This window comes from Ischnura elegans, assembly GCF_921293095.1.
Source record: "Ischnura elegans chromosome 13 unlocalized genomic scaffold, ioIscEleg1.1 SUPER_13_unloc_1, whole genome shotgun sequence".
Lineage (NCBI taxonomy): Eukaryota > Metazoa > Arthropoda > Insecta > Odonata > Coenagrionidae > Ischnura > Ischnura elegans.
In genome coordinates, this window is record NW_025791657.1 from 14151106 (window position 1) to 14177875 (window position 26770).

General features: G+C 39.7%; 1 protein-coding gene across 1 annotated transcript in view; it reads right to left on the minus strand.

Annotated features, from left to right (window-relative positions):
* Positions 1 to 971: 971 nt before the first annotated feature.
* The window catches only part of LOC124172086, a 46520-nt gene continuing 20721 nt past the window's right edge, over positions 972 to 26770 (minus strand). Inside the window, exons 7-9 of the mRNA XM_046551493.1 lie at positions 20449 to 20521; positions 19462 to 19759; positions 972 to 1452 (exon numbers count right to left, since the gene is read on the minus strand). Coding sequence (XP_046407449.1) covers positions 972 to 1452; positions 19462 to 19759; positions 20449 to 20521 — 852 coding nt within the window. The remainder of the gene's footprint in view (positions 1453 to 19461; positions 19760 to 20448; positions 20522 to 26770) is intronic.

Sequence of the window (26770 nt, forward strand, 5' to 3'; positions counted from 1 at the left end):
TTGGCAACAAAAACATCCGTATCCACTAACCTACCTCACATAATGCACTCAGCATTATCCCCAGTCGGAGCACATGCCTCGCTGGGCACGTGCTCACTCGACCGCGAGCAGCATTATCCCCCAGTCGGAGCGCATGCCTCGCTGGGCACGTGCTCACTCGAGCGCGACCAGCGGCGCGGAACTAATTGAGCCATTGTTCTCTCGCCGACGCCACGGCTGGACGCCACGCACTCGGTCGCCGATATAGTCTCCGCGCTGCCGAGACTAATTTACATTCGCGGAGTTTCTAGCAGAATGAAAATATACGCGCGCGCGATTCTCGGCTGTTTCAATACCTATCGCAAAATATTTTCGTCATGAGTACGCTAAGCAGTAACATACTGAAATGCAAGAAATTAACTGAAAACGCTTACGACTTATACAAGGGTTCAACGGATGCGGCTGGATTTGACCTGAGAAGTGCATATGACTACACCGTTTTACTGAGAAGTCGTCTGTTAGTAAAAACGGACCTGCAAATTGAACTCCCATGCGGATGCTATGGACGGGTTGCCCCGAGATCTGGATTGGCTTTAAAATATGGTATAGACATATCAGGTGGCGTGATTGATAGGGATTATCGCAGAAACCTCGGAATTATAATTTTTAATAACAGTTGCGATGAATTTCAAATTAATTCCGGTGATCGAGTCGCACAATTGATTTGTGAAGTGATTTTATATCCCAAGGTGGAAAAAGTGAACAGTATGAGTGAAACTGAGAGGGGATCGAAGGGATGTGGTTCAAGTGGAGTAAACTGAAGCTGCATCTAATGGATTTGAAACAATTGGAATGAATATTTTTTCATTAGTAATTTAATTTGCTGTAATTTGGAATAAGAAAATAAAAATTAATAATATGAAAAGTTATGTACTTTTTAAAAAAAAACGTCCCAAAACCCTAAAATGAATTTAATGATATGCGAAAAAAGGTTAAGAAATGTCAACGATTTCCCCGCTCTCGTTGTAAATAAAAGCTACACCGAAGCCGAACACTTGACGGGAGGCCATGTGCAATGCTATCGCACTAGCCACGTCGGCTACGGTCCATATTACCCACCATGAGCGCCCAGTTCCCATAGGATCATAATATGTTCCCGCGGGAAGACCGAATTGCTCGCTAGTCGCGATCAATTCCTCCGCACTCATGGGTGGCAATTCGTCCGAAACCGCTAGCAAAAGTAGCACAGTGTACGTACGTGGAGAGAATGCACTGGCCTCGTCAAGCGTCTGCTCCGGGTCCCCCGCCATGAAAATTCCCAACTCATCCGTAATCGCCAAGTCCATCTCGAGCAGATCTTCCGCAGGTATCTCGATGGGCTGTGGCGGAATATTCATTCCAATAAGTTCCTCCATCACATCCGGCTGAGTTTCCTCACTCGGAAATCTTCCGTCCGGAATTTCGAAACGTATTCTAGAATGATCCAATGGGGCCATTTTTGGTATAATGAGGATGTTGAAAAAGAGATATAAAATCACTTGCTCAGCAAAACCGACTTCACTCGTCAGCGAAACTCGGAACAATGATCATTTTGTCTGCTGTATCCTCCAAGGCTGGAGTGGTAGAGGTGGGAGGATTTGACGTCGATTCCGAGCGAATGCTATGGGTGACCTTCCAGCGGAATACGAAGCTAGCAGTCGGCGGGAAAAAAGTTGCATTTCACAATCCGCTTGCATGCGAGCCAACGTCATTCGAGCATGGGCTCATTTCTTACGCAGAAATGTTACCAATCCTAGAGGCGGTCGTTGAAGGAGCGACGGCGCTTTACGCGTTCAGCGAATCCGAATGTAATTTCTTCTCTGAATTAACAAAACGCACTTTCATATGTTTGGAAAAAGAACTACATTGTCCCCCTCCAGAAATTTGCTCTTTCCCATCGCTCTGCTGCCTTAATCCATGCCATAAGTTACGTAATAGTAATTGTGCCTTGAAAAATGGTCACTCTCTCGCTCAGTGGATGCGGTGCAACCTTTTGAGTGCTGACGTCAACCCGTCATTCCGATGCCTGCTCATCCGTCCCACTTCTTACTTAAATGGTGATGATGTAACACGAGTGAAAGAAGGATGAGAAGTGAGGAAGGGGGGTTGTATAAATGCATCCAGAGAACCGCTGCTTCAGTCATTGAATCCCATCCACGGACGCCATGCGTAAACTTCAGACTCTGTGCCTTAGAACTATCCGAAGTTTTAGCGGAACGGAAAATGAATTCGAATTGATACGAATCAGTGAGTTGTTGAAAGAATATTTTCCGCATCTTTTTGAGGAGCTCATGCGAATAGATCTCGATTCAGAATTTCGTGAGCCTAATCCGAATGCTCTTGCTGAATTCGCGTATTTACTTTCGAGGGGAAAAACACATTCTAATGTAATCTTTCGAAGGTATTTCACACTCTTCGAGTATTTCAGCTTGAGAGATCTTCAACCGATAGATGCGGGAATGGTTATATTATTAAGAGGAACAGTTCCGATTCATATAAAGTATAGATATTTTTTACGGGAGAAGAAGGATGGACGACGCGTAACATTGTCCATTTTGTTTCTATCCAATGATGGATGAATGTAGGGACATAAAGAGCTTTTTTGTAAATATTCAAAGGATACATTTTTTAGTGTGGAGAAAAGTATTCTAACCAGAGACGCCGTAAAAATTATTTCCAGAGTTATCAATTGGTGCGATAAATGTTTTGTGAAATCTTTATTTTCAGATGTACATCCGGCAGATGACTGTGACCGGTCATGTGGTACGGATAGTGTCAATGAAGTAGTTAGCATTTTTGGCGTTAAAGTACTCAAATCAAGGGTTAAAAGATTCCAGTATGAAAATTATTTTGATTGTTCCACCCCATTCAAAAGATTAAAAGTATTCCCAGAAATCTCAAGCGATAATGATGAAAGTGATTAAACAAGGAATAATTCAGGACAATATACAGTTTAAAAAAATGGTATCGATACGAAATGTTTTCTTTCGATATGCATGTATATTTTTCAAGTGATGCTTTCATGACATCATCTTGTGTATAATTTTTGTAATTTTGGAGATAAGCTATTAATAAATGAAAATAATTTAACGGACGTGTTTCATTTTTTAATGTGTTATGTTCATTAAGAAATCAATGTACAAAGTTAGGCTCACTGTGATGGATTATTCGATAATCACTCAACCACTACAATCGTTTAAAAATAAAATTCTATCGAATTTAAATTATTTTTTAAAATTATAAGAAAAATTTAATTCTATATAATCTAAGATTAAGATCTAAGATTATATAGAATTAATTTTTTTTATAATTAAAAAAAATAATTTAAATTCGACAGAATTTTATTTTTAAACGATTGTAGTGGTTGAGTGATTATCGAACAATCCATCACAGTGAGCCTAACTTTGTATAATATATATATATATATATAAATAACGAACAAAATAAACACTAATAAAAATAAACACTAATAAAAAACATAGGAACACATAGAAAAGGACACTCACAAAGAAGCTTGCAAACGTTTCAGCGGGTTGACCCGCTATCGTCAGTGCTGAAGATGAAACCAGTTCATCTTCAGCACTGACGATAGCGGGTCAACCCGCTGAAACGTTTGCAAGCTTCTTTGTGAGTGTCCTTTTCTATGTGTTCCTATGTTTTTTATTAGTGTTTATTTTTATTAGTGTTTATTTTGTTCGTTATTTATACTATCGCGTAGTGCGCTTTCCTCAAGACTTATATATATATATATATATATATATATATATATATATATATATATATATATATATATATATATAATCATTGAGTGAATTGACTCCAGCGAAGACATTTACGTATTCCCCTTCTATGCGACAAGAGTATTTCAATGTCTTTGAAATGGAGGCATCCATTCACCTGCATTTGTGCAGGTCCATCTGGATGTGGTAAAACAAATTTTGTTCTACGATTCCTTAAAAATTTACCGCACTTAGTTGAGGGGAATATATCCAAGATCATATGGTGCTGCAGTCCAGAGAGCAGACCATCACTTAAAAGGATATCTTTTTTAAATGAACTCCCCGAAAGTTTCATCAACCCACAAAAGACACCCACTATCTACGTGATTGATGATCTGATGCATGAATGTTTGAACAACAACAAGGTTAGCGAATATTTACAAAGGGATCGCATCATTGCAACATTTCGATAATTCTATGAAGTCAAAATATTTTCTATCATTCCCCTTTTTCACGCACGATATCTCTTAACGCGAAATATATTGTATGCTTCAGAAATGTCCGAGATCGATCACAATTTAGATATTTAGCGAGTCAAGTATATCCTCAAGATTCTAAAGGTCTCAGTGAGGTATATATGCAGGTGACGTCAAAACCTTACACTTACTTGCTCTTGGACTTTGCTCAGGAGACGGACGATCGGTTGAGATTCAGAACTCATATCTTCCCCGAAGAGATGACTGAGGTTTACACCCCATTGAAGCTGATGGAAGAAAAAACTTTGTAAATATGAGGAAAAATAAATTAGAAAGGGTAAAGAGAAATCATGGTCTCTTGAAGGAATTAAGTCGCGCTAGTCCTCAAAGAAGAAGGAAGATAATTGAAGCAGGAAATTCTGACCTTATTAAAACATTGAGCGAAATTTGTAAAAATATTATTAATGGGAACGTTAATATAAGTGCGAAGTGTAAGAAGAAATTGGCCAGATTTAAGAAAGCTATCAGAGAAATAGCTTGCTACAAAGTCCCCCGAAAAAGAAGCGGCGATTATTGAGTCAAAAAGGAGGATTTTTACCAGTCCTATTGGGTTCTTTGCTAAGTGGTTTAATAGGTAGTTTCATTAAATAATTAAGATGAGTTTTCAAAAGTTCCTGTTGGTGAATCAGGATGATTTAGTAAAATCCAATAATTTATCTGAGCGATTATCTAAATTAGATAAGGAAATGCATGCGGTTTTACAAAGAAAGGACTTGGAAGATTCGCAGAAATGGCATCATTAGAGAAGAATTTTAGATGCGTACTTGGAAACTGTTTCAGAGAGTAAACGTGACGATATTTTACCTCCACTATATTTGGTCAACGTTCCTTCTCCTCCCAAACGCACTAATTTTAATGGGAAATCAAAGGAAGGTAAACCCAAAAAAGGTGGAGTTCGTACAAAGAGGAAAACAAGTATTTAATATTCCTAGTGATGGGGTTATTAGTAAATTAAGCTATGGAAAGAATAACAATATTCCGATTTTGGATAAAGAAATGCGGGGGATTTTAGACCGTAAAGACATCCCAGACTCTCTGAAATGGCAGTAATATAAGAGATTACTCTATTCGTATTTAGAAAACACTTCAAAATCTAAGGATACTATTCCTCTCGCGGAGCTTAAGACGGTTAGAACTCCAGAGAAAAGAATTAATACACCCAAGGCTGAAAAATTCAACGAATTAAAGAATAAAGGAAGAGACATATTGAAAAATTACATTGAAATTGAAGACCAATGGGGAAAAAGCCAAGAAAGAGGGAAGGAGAAGATTGAGGAGATATTGAACGAGCTCGAGCAAAAACTCCGGGACGAAGGCGTGGAAATGAATGACTTGGAAATAAAAGACGAGTTAGACGAAACAATGGAAGAAGATCAAATGGACGTTGTGGATCAAATGGACTTGGGGGACATAGACATATCACTAACAATTCCGAGGAGAGGAAGCCGAAAACGAGTCAAAAAAGTACCATATTCACCGTTAACTCCGAGGAAGAGGAAGAGTAGGGCAGTATCACTAGACAACGAAGAAGGAATTCGAAAACAGAAGCGAAAGGGAAAAAAGTTAACAATTTCCCCGCAAACTCCGAGGAAGAAGAGGAAGACATCAGACGACGAAGGAAATCGTCGAAAACGGAAGGGGAAAAAGACTCCTCCATCATCAACCCCCAGGAAAAAAAAGAAAGAAAGCAATTACGGAAAAAGAGATTCAATGGTCGAATCAACCCTAAGTAAAATTTATTTCGACCCTTGTAATCCAGCTAGTTTTTCGACCAGAGATTCTCTGTGGACTGCAGCGGGGAAAAAATTCTCAAAGGAAAACATTCAAAAGTGGCTAGAGTCGCAGGATAGCTATAACCTTCACAGACCAATCAGGAAAAGATTTCCTCGTAATAAATACGATGTATCATACATCGATGAAACTTGGCAGTGTGACCTAAATGACATGAGATCTCTGAAAAAATATAATAATGGCTATCAATATCTTCTTACGGTGATAGATCTTTTTTCAAAATATGCATGGGCTAAACCCTTGAAAAATAAGAAACCTGAAAGTGTCATCGATGCTTTTCGCTCGATTTCTAACAAACGGAAACCATTGAAAATTCAAAGTGATAAAGGTGGTGAATTTGCTAATATCAAATTCAAAAAATTTCTCGCCGAGCGGGGAGTTAAATTCTACACAACAAACAATCCAGACGTAAAAGCAGCAGTCGTGGAAACGTTTAATAGAACGTTGAAAAGTAAAATGTACAAATATTTTACAAAATATAACACTTATAATTAGGTGAGTGTGCTCCCTAAGCTACTCAAAGGATACAATGATCGCATACATTCCAGCATTGGAATTGCTCCTTCTCAAGTAAACGAATCAAGTGCATTTTCAACTGCTGTGTATCAGTCGAGAAGACGACTTAAGCATGATGATGGCGGTAGGAAATTTGAGGTTGGTGATTATGTTCGTATTAGCAAGGAAAAGTTACCATTCGTTAAACGATACACACCGAATTATTCTACAGAAATATTTAAAGTGAAATCAATTTCAAGGGATTTTCTCATACCCACATATAAATTGGAAGATTTAAATGGAGAGGAAATAAAGGGTTCTATCTACGGTAGAGAGTAAGTACGGAGTAGAATAACTGATAATACTGAATTCAAAATTGAAAAAATTCTTAGCCGGAGAGGAAAAGGCGCTAACCAGGAATATTTCGTTAAATGGAAGGGATACGGAGACAGTTTCAACAGTTGGATATTAGCTTCCACTGTGAAAAGATTGCTCAATAATTGAGCTATCATGAATGAATTTCACATTACACTCATTAGCGTTAGTTCGGCGAAATATTACCCGGACAATTCAATTGCTCATTTTCGCACAAAACTTCCTCGACGAATCACTCTCAGTGAAAGCGAAGAATGGGTTGTGGGTCTGGTGGAAATATCATTACCACGTGCAAGTGCACCAGTGAACAATACGGTGTCTATTCGAATGCTCAATAACGATCATGAAATCACGTTAACAAAACCAACCTACACATTGAGCACATTGTTCGGAGCACTTCGAGAATCCATACCTGAAGACAGGCGATTAGAATATGATATTGAAATAGCAAATTTAAATAAAGGTAATGATATTTCTGAAGGTGTGGTAATGCTTCCTCCCAGTCGGGCATTAGCAACTCCATCATCCAACTCATTGGAGATTAAAAGGAAAGAACCACCACAAATCAAAGAAGAGGAATACGTCGGAATCGTATTTGTTTATAACGATCTCGTGAAACCGCAATTTATAGGTGACACGATGAGTAGATGTTTAAGAGTAATTAACACTAGAAGGGGTAGGCATCAAATATTCCAGCAACCGTATTATGTACCCGTTGAACGGATAGAATTTGATAGTATTGAGATATTTCTCGGAGATAAAATGGGTCGACCTTTTCCATTTGTATCCAGCATCGATCCTGCAGCATTGGTTCTTCACTTAAAAAAAGTAATATTATAAACGAAGATCAGTATCCATCAAGATGTCCACGGATGTGGATCGATACTTGAAATATTACATTTCACGACAAAAAGGAGGTGGGATTGGCCCCATTTACCGAGCCAGTCATTATAGACAGAAAGGGAACGGACTAGGGAGTTTTTTAGCGGGCTTTGGCGATACGTGAGACCTCTTTTCACTAGCGGTTTGAAAGCGGTTGGGGAAGAGGCTGTGAAAGCAGGAATTGGTGCCCTCACGGATATCGGTTCAAAGCCTGGAAAAGAAATTTTAAAAACTCGTCTTAAGGAGACGGGAAGTAATTTAAAAAGACGTGCCGAAGACAAAATGGAAAGAATGGTGGGGGCTGGTCTACGCACGGCAAAGAGACCACGTAAAAAAGCGGCTGTGAATGCAATTCCAATTAATAAAAAGAAGCATAAGAGGAAGCTGAAATAAGTGAATAGAATAAAACGAGCACGAAATCCCGTCTCAAAGAAGAAGAAAATTTCAAGGACAATGAGAAGGAAGAGACGTGGAAAAGGGAAACAGCGAGGTGGTGGGATAAGGGATATATTTTCATTATAATACAAATCCATTAAAACATGACATTAGTCTTTCGACTGAGACGGTGGAGGGCACATCAACGAAGATGACGCAGGTTATTCCCTCGTCTTTGGATATATTCACTCGCCGTCCTATCCAAGCTAGTATCTTAGGCAACCGAATCGTTGCATAGAAACCAGTTACTGCTATCGATACCTACTCAGAATTGAAATTTTCCATCAAAGGGAACGGTGATAGATACATCGATTTGAACGATATATCCCTGAATATTAAACTCAAACTCTTGAATGGAAACAAATCGTTCGTGAGTGGTCAAGAGCAGCCAGGAATTGTAAATAACATACTCCATTCTCTTTTTGAAAATTGCAATGTGTATCTGAATGGACGAAGAGTGACAACGTCCGAACATTACGATTACCGTAGTTATTTGGAAAACCTGCTTAATTATGGTACGGATGCGGCACGTACGCATTTGCAGTGTATCGGATGGGTGCTTGACAATGGAGAAGATTTAGATAGTCTTGAAACAAATGCAGGATTAAAGGCTAGGAAAGGATTGTTTGAAAATAGCAATCTTATAGAACTCGAAGGAAAACTACATGCGGACGTGTTGCATCAATCCAGGCTTCTCCTAAACAACGTTGACGTGGACATTGAACTGTCTTTTGCAAAACCTGCATTCTTTCTAATGGATAAACCAGACGGAGAAGGGGTTCTGAAAATTGAAGAAGCTACACTCTACGCAACTCATTATGAGCTTGATCATTCCGTTCTAGTTGCACATGCAAAAATACTCTCAGACGGAATGTCTAGTATTTTACCTAATAAACGTGTTGAAATGAAATCATTCACGATTCCTGCAAATAGCAGCATGTTTAACATGATAATTTAATATTAGGTCGAATCCCAAATTTACTTCTTGCCGTTATGATAGAGGATAATGCATTCCTCGGAAAAAGAAATAAAAATCCATTCAATTTTCGTCACTTTAGCCTGTATTACTGTTCTGTTTTTGTAGATGATCAAGAATACCCATGTGGAGGAATTGAAACAGACTTCGATACAATACAAAAGAAGTTTTGCACACGTGCTTATCGACAGCTTTTCTCCGCACTGGGATTGCATCATGCCGATGGGGGAAACCAAATAACGTTGGAAATGTTTCAACATGGATACTTTGTGCTGGCCTGGAATCTCACTCGTGATGCCTCCGTGAGTGAAAACCACGTTACACCATCCCGCATGGGGAATTTACGATTACATGGTAAATTAAAAAAAAATCCCTCGAGCACGCTGTGACAGTTCTTACTTACGCAGAGTATGATTCTGAAATATTAATAAATAAAAACAGGGAAGTCACCTTAAATTGGACATAAACAATGCAGCACTGCGAGCATTATGGATACAAATGGAATTATAAGAGCTCTCACGGGTAATCGATATACGCGAGCCTTTTTTCGAGGAGTTTTCGCATCTGATGTAATTAAGAAAATCAACATCAAACCTGGTTTATATATCATTAATTTTGATCCTTCTACACGTCCTGGAATTCATTGGGTTGCTGTTCATGTCATCAATCTCAAACGTGCAGAATATTTCGACTCATACGCCATTCCTCCTTTCGTACCCGACATCCTCGCTTTTCTTCGTCGCTTTTCCACGGTGAAAAAAATAGTACGCGGTTGCAAAATTTTAAATCCGATTTGTGTGGGGATTACTGCTGCTTGTATGCATATTTCAAGGCAATCCATCGCACGCTGACGCAATTCACCCGGGTATTTCCCCATCCCGAGCTTAATGATTGCAAAGTGGCCTTGCTCTTTTTTCGCGTCTTTGCACGTGGGCGAATTAAGCGCCGATGTCATCCAAGGTCTCAAGCTTGCTGCGCATTAGCAGAAACACGTGCTTGGAGAAATAGGTTGCGTACATTGTGAAAACAAATAGTCATGATGCAGTCTTCCAGCGAATAAGTCACGCTCTCCTCGAGCGGAGTGAAATCCGTGGATGACATTTTGCAATCTAAAGAAATCATTGCCGAGGAGAAGTCTTGCAAGCAATCTCCGAGAAAGCGGAAAGTAAATGGAGAAACGGGAAAGGGAAGTAAACCCCGTAAACGAAAGAATATGATTGAAGGGGAGAAAAAACCCGATGAATCAGTCTACATCCAGGTGCCTGCTGGAGTAGACGTGCTTTCAACAGTCGCAGAGTCACCCGTGTTATCCCGGAGGAAGGGAAACATTCCAAGGCAAAAGTGTATCCGTAAGATAGATAAAAAACCCGGTCGTAAACAACCCACAACATCCCCGAGGAAATTACCCTCTCCCTTGGAGGATTTCAAAGTACTTTACTGCCTTGGAACTTCACTGGGAGATAAAAAAAGTTCTTCGCATCGGTTGGGGGCTGAGTGGTGAACGGGCCTTTGCGAGAATAACTCATGACTTGAGTACAATTGACCTATTCTCCAACGACCTTTATCTCCTTAAACATAACGAACATCACATTAGGGAATACTTCAATTCTGGTGCAGTCAATCCAGATATCCCTAACGGAATAGCCAATCCAAGATTCTCCGTCTCATTCAAAAAATATTTTGATGTTAATTACACTGTGTTTTCCACTAAGGGAAAAGAAATAGTTGCATTCAATAAAGACGAATGGCAGGCGCTCGCAAATATTTTAGAGAATGTGATTCTTGCGGTGGATGCAGTGGATCAAAATCAGACGGAGTTGGAGCAGTACTTCCTATCCTTCGAGCATTCAGCGCGGAGGTTGGGTATAGAGGAGAGGAAGATTATATTTGGGGTGGAGCAATCAATCATTACCACAACATATTTTCCCCAAGACCCGATGTATGCGGAAGGATGGGCAAAGTTTTTGTCGACTTCCAAGCGTGAGTTCAAGGAAAAGAAAAATTGTTTGTGATACGAGAATTGGCAATCAACGACATAGATTCCGGTCAAGGAAAGTCGTGGGTTTCTCAAATTCCCCCGATACTGGATAACAATCGGGAAAATCAATGGCTTGTTAATCTCCACCACGGAATAGACTATAAAATGGGAAACGTACCATATTATCTGTTAAAAGAAATTCTCAAGAATGAAACAATGCCGTATAATTACATTTTTGCCAAAGGTTTAGAAAAATCTATTGTGATATCCACGCTAATTAATCGTCCGGTCATAGAACTTGAAAGGTTTCTCGATGTGCCTAGTCTTAAAACACTTCCAAAAGAAATCGAGATTGAGTGTAATCTTGATATTCATCAATCGGAGAAAAATGCATGTGCAGTGAGAAATTGTGTAAAACTACGAAGATGGATCCAGGAAAATATTGGTTTTAAATGCCTAAATCAACTGTCGCGTACAAACATAGACCATGTAGTGACATCGAGAAATTGTAAAAGAAACTTAGTTTTCGACGGTGATTGGTGTTAACCCTGCAGGACTCGCGCCCCTTTTCGGAACGCGAGTACTCGCGCTGAGCCTGTCAGGCTCAATTTTCTTTTTCAAGTCCTCACCTATTAAAGTCGATTATTCTTCCTCTTCTTTTGTTTAAATCTAACTAATAATGTTTAAATGGTCCATTTCATGAAAATGAAGTCCATTAACGTCTGATAAAATATGTAATTATTTCTTCATGTCGAGTGTGATATAAAAAAGATTACCATTACTTGTTATTGATTTATTGACTCGTAAAACCACTACACAGTGTTAATATTGGGACAGAAAGAATATTATAAGGCAAAATTAGCTATGATCATTATTCTGCAAGCATGCACCATACAATAAATATGTATGCTCGAGACGAATACACTTTCCACTATTTTCGCAGACATACCCGGTAAATATATTTTTCGCGCATCCACAGTCAGCACACATTTTTCAAATTTCAGTGAACTTTGGGTTCTCTGTTTTTTTAGTTGCCTTTGGTTAATCTATTCTGTTAGTCTTGATAGGCTCGTCTTATAATTAGCCCTAACTCTTAGGGGAGCGATTTTATGGTTCCCCTTCTTTACGCGTGTTCATCTACGAGCCCAGCTGACAATTGCCTAAATAACGCTCTCCGAGATTTCACTTCTAAGTTTTTGTTTGCGAGGTAAAAAATGTAGGAATTTACCACAGCAATATTTAGCATTACGTAAATATTTGGCATAGGACAACGCCGTGCATTATTTGATACATTGCATGCCGTGCATAACTGATCTAGTGTATCTACTCCCGATTTTGTCATGCCATAAAAAGGTATCATTTCTGGCTTTCTTTCATCTCCATTACATTCATCATTTTTTGTTATAGTCATGGTTGATATCATAAACACAAATTCATTCTTTCTTGGAGTGTATGACGCAAAAAACAGTTCTTGCAGAAATCAAATGAACTCGATTCCTTATTTGTTTGTGTCAACGAAAAAAGTAGGCAATTCCCGCTTATTTTTCCGAATTGCTCCAATCATGGCAAGTCGGAATTTCAAGAGGTCTTTTACTAAACAAAAAGTGGCAAATAAAGTGTCAATCGAAATATTTCTACCAGTACTGCTTATGGGGAGCATAAACTCTTCACGATATCAGAAGGGCTGTTGTTGACCGAAAACGATCCATCAGGTGGTTTACCAGCATACACTTCAAAGTTCTAAGTGTAAAATATTCTAGCATCTACCTAGCAAAGCAAATTTTTTATCCCGTATTTGTTGGCCATATTTGGCATGTATTGCTGGAGAAAATCCACAATTTTTTTCATAAATGGTTGTGTATTCACCAATAATGTAAGAACTTTTATGATTGTCAAATTTTTCAAATATCTCATGAAATACAGCTATCCTATTATTTTTTGTCTTCTTTGCTGTTATTATTTGTATTTTCTATAATTTTCGCAAGCAAAATATCACTGCCAGCATGCTGAAACAAAAATACTCACGGTTTTGTGGCGGAACTGGCGCAGTTGAAACTTCAGCGAGAAAAACATCTCCAATATCCGTGCACTCTCTAGTCTGAATGACCGTGTCCTCCGAATTTTATGGCCGCCGAGTGGCGAAGAGAATGAATTTTTCGAAAAGAGGTGTAATTATAAGGAGCCGTAACTTATAGCATTGTGTGAAATCAATACAAGTAGCTTACTTTGTGTCAACTATAGCGCGCTTTTAATTACAGTAGGAAGAGCAACAATGGCTTCTCAGACATACTCCCATGTAAATAGTTTTGACTTTCAAAATATCAAGCCGATTTGGCAGAAAAAGAACCTGTACTAGGAGTATAGTGTTAGAGGTTATCCATAACAGCCTACATAGTGTGTATACAGGTAGTCAGAGAAAAAGATTAGGCTAAGGAAGAGAATCAAAAATGTAACGCGAGCACTCGCGTTGAGCCTGAGGGGCTCACACCGCGTGCATACGAAGAAAAAGTATCATATTCCAACCTTATGATAGGTTGATCGGGATATTTTGCGCGTGGAAAACGTAGCCAAAACAGCAAGGAAAAGGTAGGGAAAATCTAAGCGCATTATTGAGAATGTCAAGAACTATTAAGAAAATATCAACAATGTGAGCCTGTCAGGCTCAGCGCGAGTTCCGGAGGGTTAATTGATGTAGTGTTAATTTTGTAATAATGCATATATGAAATAAAAAAATTATTTACCACCTCTTTCTCTTTCATTTGTCGAACTCTTTCCTATCGAAGAACCTCCAGTGGTTAAGGGGAGGGGGAGGGTGGCGGGGTTGGAGGGGAAGCATCCTGGGAAAAAAAATTACGAAAATCCTTCGATATTGGGAAAACAAACGACGAAGGAGAAAACAAATGAGAATCGTAATGGTGAATTACGTAAGAGATAGCAAATGATAAGCGAAAATAGGTGAATAACGATAAAAAAGACGGAAAGGGAACAAATGACGATCGAAAAACAAGTGACAGTCGATTTTCGAGTCACGTGACCGGAAGTGACGTAGTAATTAAAGATGGCGGAGCATAATTAAAGATGGTGGAGCAATTAAAAATGGCGCTGGGTGCTCCAGACCCCTCAAAATCCTACTACTGTTAGGTGGTGCTCCATTGTGAAATAGCAGAATGTCCCGACTTTGAACAGCTTCCCACTTCCCTTGGGGGCAGCAGGTGTTCAAGTAACGGCTCTCCTACAACTTCGGATTGGAAGGAAGGAAAGTCAACGGTGGGTTTTCCCAATAGTAGTGCAAGCAGTCTGTCGCCTTTACATCAAAATATTACCAAAATGCCATTGAAGTCGTGCATGCATGCGGCAAAATAAAATATTTCCCTCCTCTCCCTGCGTCAGAAATGCGCTTAACATCAATCGAGCAATGCAAATACTTTATTGTTACATTTAGTAAGCTTGGATAGTGATAAAATATAAAATAATACATAAAATGCTTAACTTCTTTTCATAAGTGAATGAACAATCTACGACTGTTGAACAGTTGAAAGAGAACTAATTCCCCTCGGTCGTACACATTGGTGGGCAAAGTGGGGGTTGGGAAACATGTGTGTTTGTATTCGCGGAAAGTTGTTCCTTAGAGCAAATCTGCGAGGTGTGTGTGTGAGCTGCGCGATTGTTTCGTTTCACAGTGTTTTAGCTTAATTTCCGAGTTTTACCCCCCGTCAGCCTTTTCACTTCCCAAACCCCTCCCCACTTTGCCCACCAAAGAGTACGGCCTTGTGGAATTTGGTCTCTTTCAATTTAACGTCTTACTTTTTTTTATCTTTTCAATGAAATATAGGAAGACGCATTTGACCACGAGACAACCCTGCGCTGATGCCTGCGTGTTGACGCTCGTGCGTACGGCGGATACGCACGAAAATCGCTGTTATTCGTTCACTTGCAAAAACTTGAAGCTCCTTTTTTACCTTATGTTTCTACAATACTGTTTTTCTTTGTCACGAACTTAGTTTCTTGCGCAAATCGACGTCACTTTTCAATAACTCAAAATTACACGATTTTTCAAAAATATTTACTCCCTTTCACTCACTCCTGCAGCAGTCGTTACCATCCCTAAAAGGTTCATTTAAACATTTTATGATAGTATATTGTCCATTTGCTTATAGTACGAAGTTGTTTTGTCCAAAATAATTGGCGGAGTAAGGTACAAAATTTTATCTAAAACAAAAATTTCGAACAAAAAAAACAGAAAAAGCACGTTTCCGTTAAAAAAGCGCAACAGTTATGCAATATATTGTAATGATTCAAGCCCCATTACAGTGCATTTCTACACGGCGCATTTTCTTCCCTACCAGTTTACCCGCTCTTTCCTCGACCTTTCCCAAAACCCCACCCCCAGACCATGGCCCGTGGAGGAAGGTGTGGATGAGTAAGAGGGGATGAATGTGTTTACGCCGATTTTTGTATGATTGTGTGTGAGTGTGTGTGTGTAGGAGGAGGGGAGCTCGGGTTTTTCCTGAGTGAATGGCGTGTTACTTCCCTTTTTTTGTTCATTGTGCGTTACCCCCACCCCAAGTTGAGGCATAATAAAAGGTGGTGCGCGTAAGAGAACCTAGGGAATTCCTAAGTGACTGTCGGGCGGAGCCTATGCCCGAAATCAGTGCGACGCACGGCAGGAGGAGACAAGGGGCCCATACATTATTTCAGAAAGGTTGATCTGGAAGAAGAATCCCCCCCTGTCCGAAAGAACAAAGGACCAGCTAAAGAGGACGCATTACTTCCGTTCCGGATGCAGCTTCCTCCAACAAGGGATAAAGGAATGCAGTAAATGGAACGAGAGTTTGTTGGATCCAACCTGGTCCAAACTCGGACTACGATAATGTAAGATTGCAGCTATCCCCCCCCCAAAGCCCCCTCGTGTCTCCTGCCAAGCCAAGTTAAGACAAACAGTCACGGAACGCACCCGCTACATTAGTGAAAGTGAAATTAATTACCAAGTACAATTAACGTTCGCACCCAAATTTACATTCGTCGGGATGGACTATCATTTACCTCCTCAGTCAAGAAATCATTGAATTTGTATCATATTTACGTGTTCACCACCGAAGTTTACTTTGTTATCATCATTTTCTATATTGATTTTCATCTAGAAACTAAGTAATATTGTTGATGTTTTTTTTTTAATCATTGATGTTTCATAAGTGGCTTTCATCAATTCATATTTCATTAGCGTATAAGAGGGTTCCTATTGTTTTTGTCATATGCAACCTTATTTGTGTGAATTATATTTTGTTTAATTGAAAGTGTTTGAGTGAGTGTTTTGTTCTGATTTCCTTCACGGGTCACTTCGAGAAAAATATCCTTCGCCCTTCCTTTCGCCCCGTCCGTTATCCTTCCCGTAAATGCGTGTTGGACGAGTGCATCAGCGCCCGAACGTCACCCATCAGTTTGAATCGGGTACCCCCCACCCGCAATCATCTTCAAAGAAGGGGAATATTTTTCATTTATGTGAAATACGAGAAGTGAGTGGCATAGTTTTGTCCCGTTGGTCCCATGTGGGAGGGATCTTCGCGGATTTGTATATTTCATTTTATTTTTGTGCGACGTCTCCCCCGGTTTTATTGTAGTATCCGGGCGAGTTGGGGGTGGGATGCCACAATATTTAAGTTAAAATTTTTTTTCCATAAAATAGTAGGCATGAAGTGTAGTGCCCCAGACATATTGCAATATAACTCTCATAGTAAAACAGGGATTTAAAAAGTCCAAAACTATTTTCGTCAACATTTTTCTGGATCCGCACCGCTGTGCGGCGCTCTCTCCCACCATTTCAATATCCGGATGTGTTTTGCATTCCTCTCCCTTCTACTCCCTTTTCAGCCCCACCTATCGCGTCGTTACCCTGTGTTAATTCCCGAACATTCCTTCACCACCGACACTCGCTAATCATTCACTGGGACACCGAAACTCTCTAACCCATTCATGCCCTCTCCCATTTTTTATTTGTAAATTAATTAGGTTTTTGCCTGCCCTTTCTTACCCTTGCCCTCTTTTATGAGCTCTCCGCCCTCCCATATTCAGGAATATTAATAATTGGTCCAGAAACCTGTCCACGGATAATATTTCATTGCGTTCGTTGATTTTGCCCATTAAGTTTCAAAAAGTGGCTCAGTAACACGTCATCCGACAAAATACCATTATTATATCATTACACCATTATGATACCATTACAATTATATGATATCTCAATTTTGCATATGCTCCAGTACCGCATTGAGGAAGGCTGCAGTACTTTGTCAAAGGAATCATTGTCTCGCATATTATTAGCATGCTGAATATAAAAACCCCTCCAACCTCCATTCGATGTTCGAGCATATCTCCTCTCACAATTTCGTCATAATCCGTGGTGTTCGAGTGAATATTTTCGTGACGCTATTAACTTGGAAGCCTATTCCTTTACTTTATAAATATATATTTATAGGGCCCAAGGCGCCCTGAACATTCCCTCCTTCTTCCTGGCTTTTGGCTGAACTTTGATCTTTGAAGTGCATGAGACCGTTTAAACACGTGTTCACAGCTGCATGTTGTAAAACTGTTTTAGATGTAATGGGGAAAGCCAAGCAGAAGAGAATATCGAAGGATTCGAGGAAGACAAAGATCGCCAAGCGTGAAAGAATCCCTCTTATAGGACCCTGCCGCAAGGTCCCCATCCGCATGCTGGTAGGAGAAACTATTAGACTATTCTCTCGGTCCGAGGCGAAAATCGTCTTCCTGCAGCCGGAGGAGATGGAGATCGATGGATAGTTTGGAAGAGGGGAGGGAGGGAAGGAAGGGGGAGAAGAAAGAGAACTAGAACGACCTTGAACGATGGAACTCTCGCCTTTTGCTCGCAACTCCGGGGCCATCTATCGGCTCTTTGATGATTAAAACAGTCAATACGATTCCCTCCTGTGCCATGAGCCCTCTAGAATAATTACTCCATACTTTAGAACTCTCTTAATCAGTCGTACATTATCATTAATTTGACATTTTCATAAAAAATACATAGAAGCACTGATGAACTAACATCGATCAGACACACTAACATTACTTGATCATACAATTACAACTGATAGCACATAGAAAATTATTCTTGAGACTAAGTACATCAAACTTTTGTCTAAAGTGTGTAAATGCATGGCTTACATTAATATTTAAAACTTTTCTACATTGGGAAATAGCAGTTAAAGATAAAGGAATTATTTATTTGATCCTTGTAAATATTGAAGAGTAAATTTACTTGAACATTTAGAAATTAGGTCACAGACCTAATTGAATATTCCTGCATTATTTTAACATTATGAGGCAATTGTTTTCATTTCAAACATGCTGTTATCGTAGTAATAAGAATTATTTACCTTGATGACTAATGAACACTAATTAATTATACTGTTAAGACCTAACATGGTGTCTTTAAATGAGAGAAAACGCGAATCTATTGAGAAAAAGTCTATTCAACATCAATGTAAAAATAAGGCTTCTTTCTTATGTACACGCATGTATAAGACAAGGCTTCGTTTGGTGGTGTAAGACTTTACACATTCATTGCATGAATAAGATTTCCCCTCCGTTTGATTCTGCACGAGGACAAGGTTGCTACTAACACAGAGAGACTTTTCAGATTTACCGCAGGAATAAGGTTTCTCCTTCGTTTGAGTCCGAATGTGACGCACAAAGTGACTCTTTTCAGAGAAAGACATTTAACATTCACCGCAGGAATAAGGTTTCGCTTTCGTATGAGTCCGAATGTGACGGACAAGCAGACTCTTTCGAGAGAAAGACTTTTCACATTCACCGCAGGAATAAGGTTTCTCCTTCGTGTGAGTCCGAATGTGATATACAAGTTGACTCTTCTGAAAGAAAGACTTTTCACATTCACCGCAGGAATAAGGTTTCTCGTTTGTATGAATCCTCATGTGACAGACAAGGGTACTCCTATGAGAGAAAGACATTTCACAATCACTGCAGGCATACGGTTTCTCGTTCGTATGAGTCCGAATGTGACAGACAAGGTGACTCTTTCGAGAGAAAGACTTTTCACATTCACCGCAGGAATAAGGTCTCTCGTTTGTATGAATCCTCATGTGACAAACAAGGTTGCTCCTATCAGAGAAAGACTTTTCACAATCACTGCAGGCATATGGTTTCTCGTTCGTATGAGTCCGAATGTGACAGACAAGGTGACTCTTTCGAGAGAAAGACTTTTCACATTCACCGCAGGAATAAGGTTTCTCCTTTGTATGAGTCCTAATGTGACGGACAAGGCTGCTCCTATCAGAGAAAGACTTTTCACATTCACTGCAGGAGTACGGCTTCTTTGCTGTGTGTGGAATATCTGTGCATGTTTTCCCATACACAATGAAGCTTCTCCTCACTTCGCACACATTCTTCTCCCTTGTTCCTCTAAGGTTTGCCTTGAGAGGCCCTTTCCTTATTTCACTTCTTCTTCCTTTCCTTGAATTTGATGCTTTAATTTTTGGTTCACGGGGAATTAACAAACCTGATGCTCTTTCAGAAGCTGGGAGATCTAGAAAAGAATTTCACATTTTAAATAAGTTAAGTCAGACGTGTAATCTATGATTCGTTGACCTAATTTACAATAACCATTAGACAGATATCAAAGTTGCAACTTCAACCGATCTTATGGTTAAATGCCATACACATTTCAAATGTTGCAATTAATTTTTACGGTTGTATCCAAATACTGCTTCACAATTGAGTGGCCTTGCTGCTCAGAGAAAGTAAGTAAGGTATTACATACCAACCTCAAATATTTACACCAGAACAACAACTTCTGCACACAAGGCAATGACATTGAGTTTTGCCTATTTTTAGTCAAATTAATTTTTTGCCATATTTTACTTCTTCGATGAATATGTGTTCGTTCTAACAAAGAAAAGTTTCCATGAGCACAACAAAGTGAAATGGATGGGCTATGTATCAAAGCAAAATTTTCCCTTAATTTCATAACTCAACCAAACCAAACCGGGGATTGAGCTATGCATAAAAATAAAATTTTTAGTGAAATTTATACAAATATTGACGAATTACAGGCTTCTGTGAAATAAAAAGTAGGTTGAAAGTATGAGAAAATTTCATACGTGGATCACAAAATGTAACTGAATCTGAGATCCAGTTTTGGGGCATTTGAATAATCAGAATTAATTACAAGTCTTTTCTGTGAAGAGTAATTTCCAAGCACTTAAGAGCACTCACCCACTGCCTCCGTCATAGACTCCATGGCCATTGCCTCATTCTGAATCACCTCTTCATTCGCCGTAGTAGTAGGCTGAAAGTAATCATTTAAGTATGAATGGACAGTTAATTCGAACTATCTTAGCAGGTGATTGAAGACAACCAATTCTTAAACCATGTAAACTCATATATTAGCTTATATTTACCGTATGAACAAGAAGTAAAGTAATCATATTTATGATAAAATATGTATTATCTATTAATGACAGCAAATGTAAGGAAATCTGATTTTCCATCCTTTGAAAACAATATAAATCATTAACAGCAAATTGAATCTGTGGTCGGCAATCGTTACATTCCATAGTATGCCTTCCTTCTCGACTTCAATACTAAAAATTGTATTCATTTATTTATGCATGAATTTATTATGTGAATTGAGCACTCCCAGAAATCGCCTTAACTTTCATGACCTTGTCACTCACAAAACATTGTCTACATATCGATACCATTTTATGCTTTCTTTCGTAAGGACATATAATAGAGAACTGAAGTTTTGCTAAATTATTCATATAAATTTCGGCTAGGACAGGTGACCCCATAGCTAGGCTATCTTATTATTTGTAGTGCTTGCCACTGAAGAAAAAACTTTTGATATGTGCAAAATTCCAGGAGTCAACAAAATTCGCTTATCACTGGATGTGGTGCATCTGACTTGATGAGGGTGATTTTCACTAAAAGTGCTACTTTCGTTCTTGGGACACTATCGGCCGTATTCATAGTTTCCTTAGTAAGCTACTAACGCCTAAGTAGCGTTCTAAGTAGTAGCATATTAGCAAAATGGTATTCATAGATCGTTAGTAAGGGCTACTAAGCCTAGTATGCTACTATCTTAGTAGCCGGTTCTTAGTCGCCCTCCGGCCTTGTTTAAGGGAGCTACTAAATATGGCGGACCGTTGTAGATAATCGAACTCCGATATTATTTGTATACTGTTATAGAGTTTTTACACATTTGTGCCAAAATGGAATACGAGAATCCATTCTTCAAGTAAGGTAGGCAACGTCTGTAGTGTAATTGATGACAGGAATTGAAAGTTTTTTGTAGCTGCGAGGAAGCTACGACTTGCAAAGAACTTGTGCCTCTAGTGTAAGTGAACACAATTTGTACATTCAGAGCACCCCTAAGTGAACTGATTGCATATAGACGATGAAGTAAAGAGTGAAGCGACAAGTGAAGTGATTTGTGAGTGTATGAGCTTCGACGAAATAATTTATTTCTTCCATACTGGTTTAGGTAATCATTTCGATCAAAGGTATCTACTAGCTTTTGCGAAGGGGGTATGGTTCATATTTGAAGCAATTGTTCTTTAGGGATACAGCAAACGATTATAAATTTTCATTCGTTTGTACGCTTATAATTTGTGTTTGATTATATTACTTATTCTAGTCACTTTATCGTGAGCTTTCGGCATTGTTTACATTTCGCGTATTTCGTTGCGCTTTTGTTTTTGTTACTGTACGAGTGATAGTGAAGAGTGAGATTGGAAGTTTGTTGATGTTACAATTTCTGGTTTACAAATTTGTTTCAGCCTATTTATTTCATTGTCTACGTAATGATAATGTGAAATTACATCAATTGTTTCTAAATCATTAGTGATGAGTGGGACGTGAGATGTGAGATGTGAAGAATTCTTTCGAACGTCAACGAGTGGAAATTCTTTTGGTGTTTGCAGAGTGATCGGAAAACTGATTATCATGCTTGACTAGAGTTACGTTATAGTGTCATAAATAAAGTGTGAGTCAAGCTTTTCATTGAACCAGTTGATTCGGAATGTACAGATCATAAGTGTCATACAGACGTAGCTCGTGAAATGTGAAGTGAAATGTTGTGTGCGTTGTAGTGCTATTTGTGATATGGTCAGCAATAAATAAGTAATACAAGTTACGTTAATTATGCTTTGTTTTTTACATTAACCGCCTCTTGTAAACTATATGCCGTATATTTCCGCACGCTGTTAATATTTGAAATATTTAAATGTAGCGAAGCAGAATGTTGTTTCTTTGACTGACATTTTAGGAGTTGCAAACATATTTTACCTACTAATTGTTTGCACGTAGGTGTTTGTAACGTAATAGATGTGTATCATTCACACATTTATCTTAATGCTATTTTCTTTTCGATTCATTTCTACACTGCAAAATTTTTCGTTTCTACTCCGACATTGAGGTGTATATCTGCTAATACAAATGTGTATATTACTGACGTTGCTAGTTATGTTTTTCCATACTAATCGCCCATACACTAATGGAAACAAATATCGGAAGTGCAAAACATATGCAATGTATATAATCAATGAATACACGGCCGTTTGCACAACAATAACTGCATCTCCTACATACAAATGCTTCGGTATTACTCATTAATCTACCCTTCCCCAATGGTATTGCATAATTTTTGTGCACAGCAATCAAAAAATATGTCTGAGGTGCGATATCACATCGAATTTTCCATTATGAAGTAAAAATTTCAATGCATTTTGCTGAATCAATTTCTTTTGTTTGATAGTGTTACGAATTTTCCGCGCCGCGGAGGAGTCGGATGCAGTGTTGTGAAGCGTGACTAGCGGGTTGAATCCAAATCGCTACCGAGTATCGGCTGCCGAGCTGGCTAGTAGCATACTAAGTTAGTAGCTCACGTAATGCAATCCATGAATACCATATCTTAGTAGGCGACTAAAAGGTCTTAGTAGCCGACTAAGTTAGTCGCCCTACTAGCGTGTTTTAGCGGAAATCTATGAATACGGCCGTATGTTTTTTTATTTATCTCCCACAGTAAAGGATTTCCACCAAATTTAAGCCACTACTATTCATTAAATTAATATTTAACTTGATTTAATTCAATACTATCATCACACATGATTAATAGGTCCCAAGATTTTACTTAGTAAAACATAAGTCAAATAAAATGCATGCATGCAACAACAAAAGGAGACAATCAACTTGTCTTGTGATATGAATGCACCTCAACGAACTCATTTAGGCTGAGGTAACTTAAAACATACAAAGGAGTGTCATTTTATACTTGAAAACATGTCTCAGAGGAGCATATATGAAGCTCAAAGGCAAAAGGTTCTTTACTTTTGTGGCCATATGAAAGGGTCTCTTGTTGTACACCGCTGTGTAATCGCAGAACATGAGTACATCCTCACCATGTCGAGTTAGCTGCCCATGCACTTGGGCAATGGTGATGAGCTGTCCCAAGAAGTATTCTTTGAGCATATGCAGAAGAAGAAGACATACGAAAATCGATACAAAGCATAAGAAGTTTAATAGCATAGGACAGTGTCGGCAAGTTCGAATCGATTGGGCTACTTAAAAACCTGTGTAGAAAGTATATAACAAGTTCAAATACTTGAAATTCATGATCTTTCCCAAGCATCACTTTCATGAACAAATTAAATTGAGTTATGTAAATTTCATCCATACCTCAGCAGCATTATTCTCCTCTGAATATTCTTTTACGTACATAGCATAAGAAGTTTAATAGTATAATATAAGGTAGCAAGTTTGAATGGATTGGGCCACTAAAAAACCTTAGCAGAAAGTATATGCAAGTTCAGTCATTTACGATATCATAAATGTGGGCTACTTGAGCCCTATTGTCTAATTTGAGTCCAAAAACTGAAAAATGAAGTTTAGTTCTCTCTGTGCTCTCAACATCAGCAAAGCAATCTAGTTCAGTGCTTTGCTGGTAGGCATAGGCAGTACATAGACAATAGATCGAGTCTAGGAGGTATGGAAAGACACCACCAAGAGCAGTAGTGGTTAATTAACTATCACATGAGTTTGTTTTTTTATTTCATTCGGCAAAATTTCATCAGAAGAGACATCAGAAATAGCCTTAAACTGGATATGATTGCATATATTTCATATAAGGTCTGTTGCCGAAGAAAATTGAGGCATTTTACTGCGCTGACTCATTATCTGTGCAGCATGTTGTTAAGTAAAACTGGTACACATTATCCAAAAACCTAGGTCACTTGAGCCCATTGGGCACGGAGTAGGGATATATCTACTCTATGCCTTGGGCTTAAGTAATTTACTACCTCTTCAATTGTTCTTCAGTGTATGACGAGTTTGCACTCAAGTTCTCCACGGACAATTTTTTTAAGTTAAATTTTTTAAGGACTGGGATTGCGGTTCGTCTAGCTAGTTGGAAGAGTAGGGAGGGCACCGAGGCCCAGCAGCATCACGTTCGTGGTTTGATATTCCGGCATCACCCTATTAGTAACTCTCTATGAGTTATAATTTAAGAAAGCGGGATCCACAGTCGCAAGATCTGTTCGACGAGTCTGAGGAAATTCAAGTTCAGGCTACGTTACAAAGTTTGGAAGAAAACAACGAGGAAAGCGGAACCATGGAGCAGCAATTATAGCAAATGGCGCAGCAATTGCAGACGCCTACCCAAGCGAAAAAAACGATGCAAACGCAGCAGGCGAACCAACCAGAACCCACTACGTGAGAGTCGCTGCGACCGCCTCCACCGCCACAGCATCTGGAGCTACCCGCAGATGAAGAGGTATTGAAATTATTTACCCTTTTAAAAAGTAATTCCAATTCTATCAAATTCAAGGCCAGGGATCACCACGAAGTAGCGTTTCTACTAGGATTGGCTGCAGACTGGGAGTCGCATGCTGAAAGTACAAAGAGACTTGATTACAACAGGGGGAGAATACTCCTGGCTGTGGCTACTATGGGGTGGCCAGAGACCCTGCGAATTGCTCCAAGCATCCCCACAGAAATCCTAAGACTTCCCCCAGGATTCCAACTGACTCAACCCAATCCACCAGCACCGGGGCCGTGAAAAGGCGCACCACTGCGGCAGCAGGAGCAGTACCAACAGCCCTTTCGGGGGCAGGCCCGGGCACGCCGGGGCAGGGGACGACGAGGGACCTACTAATGGCACCCTCCTGCCACAACGCCGCAGCCCTATTACCATGGATGGTCAAGTCCTATTGCAGTGGCGAGACTGGGGAACCGGACGACACCGAGACGCTGCCCGACACTGACGAAGACACCAGCAGCGACCAGGACAACGACAGAGATCAGAGCAACAATTCATCGGAGGGCGAAGAAGACGAGGAAGGAGATAGTACACCCTTCCGATGGCGCATCGTCCAGCCGGAGCTCTCAGTCCCAGAGGTGCAGGAAGAGGAAATCCTCACGCTCGAGCAACTCGACGCCCCGGAAGCGGAGCTACTAACAGAAGATGAAATCCCAAATGCAAGTCCCATTCTGCCATTCAATTACCCCACACAAATAAACAGTGATATTTCCAAAATTGGTGCCTCGCCACAAACTTGTGCCATAGATCTGTTGGTACTGCTCCTGCTGCCGCAGTGGTGCGCCTTTTCACGGCCCCGGTGCTGGTGGATTGGGTTGAGTCAGTTGGAATCCTGGGGGAAGTCTTAGGATTTCTGTGGGGATGCTTGGAGCAATTCGCAGGGTCTCTGGCCACCCCATAGTAGCCACAGCCAGGAGTATTCTCCCCCTGTTGTAATCAAGTCTCTTTGTACTTTCAGCATGCGACTCCCAGTCTGCAGCCAATCCTAGTAGAAACGCTACTTCGTGGTGATCCCTGGCCTTGAATTTGATAGAATTGGAATTACTTTTTAAAAGGGTAAATAATTTCAATACCTCTTCATCTGCGGGTAGCTCCAGATGCTGTGGCGGTGGAGGCGGTCGCAGCGACTCTCACGTAGTGGGTTCTGGTTGGTTCGCCTGCTGCGTTTGCATCGTTTTTTTCGCTTGGGTAGGCGTCTGCAATTGCTGCGCCATTTGCTATAATTGCTGCTCCATGGTTCCGCTTTCCTCGTCGTTTTCTTCCAAACTTTGTAACGTAGCCTGAACTTGAATTTCCTCAGACTCGTCGAACAGATCTTGCGACTGTGGATCCCGCTTTCTTAAATTATAACTCATAGAGAGTTACTAATAGGGTGAGGCCGGAATATCAAATCACGAACGTGATGCTGCTGGGCCTCGGTGCCCTCCCTACTCTTCCAACTAGCTAGACGAACCGCTTGGTGGGCGGCGGGAATATATTTACTCTATGCCTTGGGCTGAAGTAATTAACTAACTCTTAAATTGCTCAGTGTACGGCGAGTTTGCACTCAAGTTCTCCATGGACAATTTTTTTTATGTTAAAATTTTTAAGGACTGGGCCACAATTGCCTGCTTCTAATTCTAAATAAACAAGAAGGGAAGAGGGTGGTAATTGGAGACAATCCTACTTCACACCTCATAATCAATGTAATTCAATTCTGTAATGTACACATCAGTTTTCTTC